This window comes from Siniperca chuatsi, linkage group LG12 (genome assembly GCF_020085105.1).
Source record: "Siniperca chuatsi isolate FFG_IHB_CAS linkage group LG12, ASM2008510v1, whole genome shotgun sequence".
Lineage (NCBI taxonomy): Eukaryota > Metazoa > Chordata > Actinopteri > Centrarchiformes > Sinipercidae > Siniperca > Siniperca chuatsi.
The window spans coordinates 4,400,976-4,408,785 of record NC_058053.1 but is presented as its reverse complement, the minus strand read 5'-3'; the positions used below and the strand labels follow the sequence as shown (position 1 = coordinate 4,408,785).

The 7,810-nt window shown below is 39.2% G+C and overlaps 1 protein-coding gene across 1 annotated transcript; it reads right to left on the bottom strand.

Annotated features, from left to right (window-relative positions):
* Positions 1–1,098: 1,098 nt before the first annotated feature.
* LOC122885014 (CCR4-NOT transcription complex subunit 9-like) lies at positions 1,099–7,743 on the bottom strand. The gene is made up of 8 exons (XM_044215552.1): positions 7,356–7,743; positions 6,448–6,633; positions 5,027–5,142; positions 4,223–4,332; positions 3,997–4,106; positions 3,635–3,733; positions 3,428–3,519; positions 1,099–2,009 (listed from the first exon to the last, which is right to left on the bottom strand). Exons 1-8 carry the CDS (start codon positions 7,371–7,373, stop codon positions 1,841–1,843), a joined length of 900 nt encoding a protein of 299 aa, XP_044071487.1. The 5' UTR covers positions 7,374–7,743; the 3' UTR covers positions 1,099–1,840.
* Positions 7,744–7,810: the final 67 nt, after the last annotated feature.

The following is a 7,810-nucleotide window of genomic DNA, read 5'->3' as shown; positions in this document are numbered from 1 at the left end:
AGATGGCAGCAGATTTTTAACAAGAATGTCTCTGTACATTTTTCCATTCATCCTTTAATTATATGAAGTTCGCCAGTACCGTATGCTGATAAACAGCCCCACACCATGTTGTTTCCACCTCCAAACTTCACTGTTGGTGTGGTGTTTTGGGGGTGATGTGCAGTTCCATTTCTCCTCCAAACATGGTGTGTATTATGGCATCCAAAGAGTTCAGTTTTGGTCTCATCTGACCAGACTATATCCTCCCAGTATGTCACAGGCTTGTCCAAATGTTGTGCAGCAAACTTTAAACGAGTGCAACATGCTTTTTCTTCAGTAATGGAGTCTTGCGGGGTGAGCGTGCATACAGGCACATACATGGCGGCTGAGTGTATTACTTATCGTTTTCTTTAAAACAATTGCACCTGCTAATTCCAGGTCCTTCTGAAGCTGTCCACAAGTGGTCCTTGGCTCTTGAACAACTCTTCTGATAATTCTTTTCACTCCTCTGTCAGAAATCTTGCGAGGAGCACCTGGTCGTGGCCGGTTTATGGTGAAATGATGTTCTTTCCACTTCCAGATTATGGCCCCAACAGAGCTCACTGGAACATTCAGAAGTTCTGAAATCCTTCTGTAACCAATGCCAGCAGTATGTTCTGCAACAATGAGGTGTGTGTGTGTGTGTGTTTGAAAAGTATGAAATATACACATTTTAATTGACAAAAAAATAAGGGCTTGCAGGAAACTTTGTAAAGCTACAATGGAAAACTTTTCCTGCTGCTGGCTCCACAAGACATCAACAAAAAAAAACGTCCTTCAAAAATCAACGTCCCTCTGTCTTTCGAGAGGATAAGACTGAAAGCAGTTCCTTTACCACATGTCAACAGGACTATTCATATCCTAAATTGGGTGGAAAACAGTTTATTTATGAAATATCTTAAACAAGACCAGCTTCTGAGATTTCCCTCTGGACAGAAATCATTTTAAGTATTACTGGGCCACCAAAAACAAAGCCAGTAAAAACTATACAGAAAGACATCCACCGTATCACTAGACTTCTGCATATACTCTAATATCAGTCCACAGAGGCTTAGCAAAAAAGAGACACAACCAGCCATATAGAATATTAATGTTGTATTCGAAACAAAAGAAGCAAAAAAATAACAGCTCCTACTTTGAAGTGGAATGTTACAGGAAGTTACAGTGATAAACGGGAAATAAAACAGCTGACCGATATTTTGGAAGAGCTGATAACATCAGATACTGCCTTATGATTGATGTATTAGTATTGATATGTTGACAGCCATCCAGATAGAAATGCAGTGCTGTTGACTGACGCAATAAATGTTTTACAGGCTGTTATAATGTACATTTGGTATTTTTTTTAATTCCAAGTATTTGTTTTGTTGTTACTTGTAGTTGTTTATAATTTTCAGTTAAGTTTACTGTTCAAAAATTGTTTTGATAGTGAATTATTTTAACTGTAGAATATCCTTCCCCAGACATCTTTTTCACAACTCTTTATAAACAAATTTGAGGGATCTTGCCAAAAACATTTGTCATAAATACCAGCCAATATATCATTATTGGATTTAAATTATTCTCAAATATCGATGTCAGTATCGGCTTTGAAAATCCACTATCAGTCTGGCTCTTAAAAAACTGATTTTCAGTTGTGATAGTGACCTCATGACATACTAGCAGAAAAACGTGTAAAATAATCAATCTATCCAAAAGCAAACAAATGTTCCTCTATTATGTCCTTCACTTTGCAGACAGTCTTAGCACCACATATGGCAAAATACAAAATCTAGACAGTAATGAGAGTCCTTCTGCGTCAGCTGTAAGCACTTTGTCCCCATCACTGCGGAGCCAGTGGGATGCCTCTAGCATCGGTGACTTGGCCCTCCTGCAGGTTCTTGACCAACTGTGCCAGCCAGCGCTTCGTGGTAGTGTCGTCCTTCAGGACCTGGGCAAAGGTGCTGTCTTTCAGCTGGTCTGGCAGACACTGACGCAGGGCTTCTCTCGCTCTGAGGAAGGAATGCCACGTGTCACAGACCAATGTACTTTTCTGTTAACAGCATCTAGCTATAAAACAGACAGCTTCTCACGTTGGTGGCTCCAAATGGCAGCGAGAGGTAAACCTTTTTAAAAAGTCTGTACTTCTCTACCTACATCAAGATTACATACACGTGTGGAAAACTCATGCAGAAGAGAGGTTATTCCTTAGATAAAGGCTGTTATTTATGGAGGTTCTCCTGTTTATTATCAAAGACCAATTTATTTTTTAAAGCACAACCTCTCTTCTGAAATATGCTTACCTGCATATCCTTTCCATGCATTGTTGAGATTACTTAAAGGGATACTAGCTATAATGGGCTATATTTTACCCATCAGGCTGATAAACTATATTGGTAAACTTCAATAAAACATCCAAGGCTTTCCTGCAGGAAATTGGTTAGCAGAGCCCTGTGCTCTGTGTCATACATGGTGGATTCATCCACAAGATGTTTTGGAGGAGCAGAGGGGCAGAGCTGTATCTCTGTGCTCTTCTTTAACTTTTGATCAGAGTAATGGGTGCAAACAACATGGACATCCTGACATTAAAACACAAATCCAGGTGGTCAACATATAACGTTAAACTTTAAAATTTTCTAACCTTTCAATGTGCTGCTTTGATTATCCAAAAGTGAATGTATGATGTGACTGACCAGTCAATCAATGTGGCCTGCTGAGCAGAATCAGACTGGCCCTGACACATCTCATCTCGTGATCGATTTAGTTACTAGAAGGCGATCTAAACGATCCCCTCACTTATTAAATATGTGGCCTTTGCTGTATGATGTGGGGTCTCTGCTGTCTCCCTTTAGATTAATGTCATTTCTTCTGACTTTAGCAGGGGTGGTCCTTATTTCAGGCAAAGTGGTGTACCTCCACCAGGGGAAACCCTGTTATATCAGCTGCAATCTCTTTAAAAGATGATAGCCCATCACAAGTTACCAGAGCTCAAAGCAATATTTTAAAATTGCAGCAGCCCAAAAGAGCAAAAGTATTTGTTTTATAGTGATATTAAGAGTAGAAAAGAAAGCTAATCTTAGCATCTGTAAGGCTGAAACCACCAAATATTTAGAACTTTGGAAATTCATTATCAAAATGGCAATAAATTAATTTTCTGGTTATTGAGTAATTGTTGCAATTAGTGGGCAAACATTAAGTTCCGACCACAGGCTGGCAAGCCATTTAACTGAAAGCCACCACACACTGTATTTATGTCATGGCTCCTCCTAGTGGCAAGTACTGATGATCAGATTCTTCAGTCATTTTCTCTAACCAGTTACTAGTTTCCAGGGTCATGAGCCTATCTTACACAGGTCATCACTCAATCAAGAGCCAAAGTTAAAACAGGTGACCACATACAGTATACTGTATCTGTACAACACCGCTCTACCTGAGATTATCTGAGAGGCGAAGGTAGCAGCGAACAACGTGCTTCAACAGGCGAGCTGATGGTTCTTTGGAGAGCTGGAGCACCATTTTGCCCTGCACAGAAAAAGATGAAAATCATATTGTAAAATATTGGATCTTCTCTTATAACTGATGCCAAGGGTCACACTTAAATGTAATCAAATTCAGACGTTTCTCAAGGGACACTTACAAGGATCATGGCCACGTGGGAGAAGCGCTCATACGTCTGACAAATATAGGCCAGCCCCGTGTCATCCAACAGGATCTTCTGCAGTATGAAAGTAGCAACCTGCCAAACAAAATGAAGTGAAGAATGGTGAGATGTTACCTGAAGGTATAACCCTGTTAGGCACCGAAACTGTCACTTAGTATATTATTTATTTTTCTATAACTTAAGAGTAAAAAAAATAAGTAACTGATACATGAAGAGGGAAAGAAGGAGAATACATTGTGGTGGGACACAGGTTTGAACTATTACTGTATACCAACAGTCAAGTTAGAGTATAAGCCAGTTAGGGGACTGTTTGAAAAGCAGCTGGAAGAGTTAAGTACCGTCTTGGAGAGCTCACTCCCTGATTCCATGATGCGGAGACACAGCGGGATGATTTCAGTGGTGAGGAGGAAGTTAATCACTTCTTGTTCATCTGTTTTGACCAAGGCACCTGCAGTAAACGTAGAAAGACGGCTGGATGAGAATGATAAACACACAGCTTTGTGGAAATAACCCTCAATCAAGAAAAAACAAAAAAAAAAAAAGTAAAGTTCTGAAAAAGTTTACCTATGACTCCGAGGCTGGTAAGTCGCAGGTACTCAAATGGCCGTGTTTTGCTCACAGTGTGAAGAAAAGGGTAAAGGAAAAGAGGGATGTGAGCAGCAAGAAAAGCTGACCTGGAAGGAACAAAGAAGTAAAAGCATGTGACCAGACTTATATACACAGTTAATATCAGATGAAAGCTCTGGCGTCACCTTTATAACATTACAAGCAAATCTTCAAAATAAGACGGTGTAGTCCCTCATTCGTCCAGGAGTGTTCTATCGTAGACTACGACTGAAACCTTTTCTACGATTACAAGCAATTAACTTCATGAAGAACAGGGATTAAAGGCCCAATTCCCAGATGTAAGACATTATATACACACATTTTTAAAAAGGAAATGAGTCATGTGTCTGATAAAGAAGTCAGTTCTGGGGCATTACCTTTAACAGTCACTGAAGTGTGAGGGAAATTATACATATCACACGAATAATAATATGTTTGAATATCTTTAGTGCATGTGTATTTGTAATCATGTTTAATTCTTGTTATGCTTGATGTATAATTTAGTGATTTTAATTTCCTCTTAAGTTTGATTATTCTGAATCTTGTAAATGTAACCTCTACGTGAGTGAACCAAGGCACCATAAATGTGCCATCATGAGATGTGCGTGACAATAGGAGGTACACCTAAATCCTTTAAACAAATCTCATTGAAATATTTTGCTACTATTTGTGTTCTGATGATAACTGAACCATTTCGTGAGATTTCAACAAATCCAGAGCAAAAAGCACTGCAATTTTTTATTATACTGAACTCCCAATTACCGTGTCTCTGGGTGTGAGGCAACACACTGTAGAAGTGCCAGGGCATTGCACACTCTGTTAGACTGGTGAGCTGTAAGCGTAGGTGGGTTTATAGATGGATAGATGTTCACTATTTCCTAAAAAGAGAAAGAAATAAGATATGGAAAGAAATCAGTTAAACTTATCATCAAGGCAACACAACAGTAGATATAATTATAGCTGCTGCGCAGCATTGGGTCGGGGCTGGGCATTCTGAGGAGGAAGAAGGGGGAGGAAGAGGAGGAAGATGGAAAAAGGAAGAGGAGGAAGACAAACGAGAAATACAGGAGGGTCCATCAGCAGAACTTTCCGGACCAAAATTATCATTAAATCTTGAAGTCATGTGTCTCTAATTCACACAGCACAATGCCTGAGTAGGTATAAGATGTTCATTCTGCATCACCCGGGTCTTGAACTCACAACCTTTGCCACCAATGGCACATGATCATGTTGAGCTACCCGGAGAAATGAGAAAATCAGAGGTGGCTTCACACTAACACTTATGCAACCACCAGGGTTGCGATAACAGATGTGCATGGATGTAAAGGCAGATTTCAAACTAGTGTCAAAAGTTCAGTTATCAAGACTAAATTCTGAGAATTTGTGTACTTCATCTAGACAACATAGATGTGTGTAATTTATTTCTACAAAGATTGATTGCTCCATAAGTGACAAACTGATTTTTAAAAATGCTCTATTTCCATTGACTGCAATAGTTAAAATGTTGATGTCATGTAGTCATTTATTTTCATGAACATTGGAGATTTATTTAGTGAGAATTTGGTTAACACTTTACTTTTTTAGAGTCCGCCTACAGATAGTTTATAGAATATTTGTAACATTTTAACAGCTTATAAGTTGAGATTCAACAATTCAACTGTTTCACAAATACAGGTTTGGTTAGGTTTAGGCACAAAAAACATCTCAGTTAGGGTATGTTCATGAATTGTCACATATTACTGTATTGACAATCTGTTAAACAGCTACAGACAACAGCGAAACAGTTGAAATGTTACAAATACTCAATAAACTATCTGTAGGCGGACTACCCAAGTAAAGTGTTATCAGAATTTGCAGTTGCTGTTTACAGTACTGTATAAAACATTTTAATGCATTGTGGGCTCAATTTTCGATCATTCAAAAATCTGGCTGGATCGGCTGTGGTCTGGAGATGCAGTGCAGCAAGTTTGGTGTCAATTGAACAAAAAATGTGGGAGGATTAGTTTTACAGTTTTTGAGAAAAACAGAGTAATGGACTTCATAATTCCTGCCAGCTCGAAGCATTTCTGCTCACTTGGGCCTCCATTTACTAAACTTGGGCAGAGCTGCCCAGCCCTTAATGACACATATGGTGACCAAAGAGATACTATGTGCTACAGCTAGGGATGGGACATGGGTCATACCTGCAACAGGGCAGCAATGGTGCCACAGGAGTGCCAGAGCATTGGTGCCAGGTCTGGCACAGACTCACGTTTCTTGCTTAACTCCAGCAAGGCATTTTCTCTGGTCTCTGGACTGGACAACTCATTGATCCATTGGTAGATCTTCTCCCGGTCTACCTGGGCCAGGGCTGTGACGTTAGTTACAGCCTGTAAAAGGTAGGGAAAATAATCAATAAATGCATTTATCATCACCATGCAACTGAACCTTGGATACTTAATGTATATCAATATGATGTTATGAGAAATTACATTGTTTTGTTTATTAGAACAAATACCACTCGACATACCCACAATATGGCATCACATAACTGATATCAAGGTATTCAAAAAATATCATATCTGTTTTTATGGAAGCAAACTGCCTTATCCTGGCATCCTTGTGAATGAATTGGCAGTTTTACTGAGATCTGACTATAATATTCTTATGCGTTTACCTAGTTATATCACAGCCAAAATATAACTTTTCTACTTAGGCAGTGGCCCAGCCATTACAAACTATGCAGCCAAACATTATTCAAAGCACCACAATATATTTTAAGCTCTGGTGGAGAGCCTTTAGTTTCAAAAAACACCAAATATGTTAGGCTGAATTTGGGGAAATGATAAGCTGATATAGAAGACATCTAGCATATTTCCATTTGGTGGAAAAGTGCAGCCTTAAAAAAACATGGAGTCCTGGCTTTCAATATTCCATATAAAGCTCCAATTAAGAGTTGGAACATGATACACAATATATGTATGATACTATCAGACAGTAGTGGATTAAAAGATGGTTTTAAAAACCTTAAAGCAACTTAAGGGGAAACAAACGGGGGAAATGGATGTCAAGACGGCTAGTACCGTACAGTACGCCGATATTAAATACTCACTGCTCCCGTCGCCAGCATTCTCTGAAGCTCTTGTGGTCCAAAAGTGTTGTTAAAAACGACAGTATCAGCGGAAGTGTGGTGTAGTAGCAAACTAATATGGCTGCAATTAAACAAAGTTGGCGTAACTAATATACAGCACGGGCAGCTAGCCTGAGCTAGCTGCTAAGTGCCTTGACAAATGGAATCCGGTAACGTTACGCGCGTACATCAACATATTACAAGCAACATAACTTCCTTGAGATAACGGGATAACAAAACGCTAATGTTCTCATTTATGTGTATCGATAACGCCCCCAAGAGCTCAAAACTGAATGCTATTGATCAAATAACAAAATTCAATGGCGAGTACTGAGTTTTTTTTGTTGGATGCAATGGAGGCAACCTAAATACAAATAAGTAAAATATCGCGAGAGAAGGATCGGACACACTCTCGGTTATCATTTCCGTTGTAAATT

Coding starts and splice junctions, on each gene's coding strand:
- LOC122885014 (XM_044215552.1), bottom strand. Junction 5,143..6,447: donor CCATTGCTGCCCTGTTGCAG/GTATGACCCATG, acceptor TTCTCTTTTTAG/GAAATAGTGAACATCTATCC. Junction 3,734..3,996: donor GGAGTGAGCTCTCCAAGACG/GTACTTAACTCT, acceptor TTTGTTTGGCAG/GTTGCTACTTTCATACTGCA.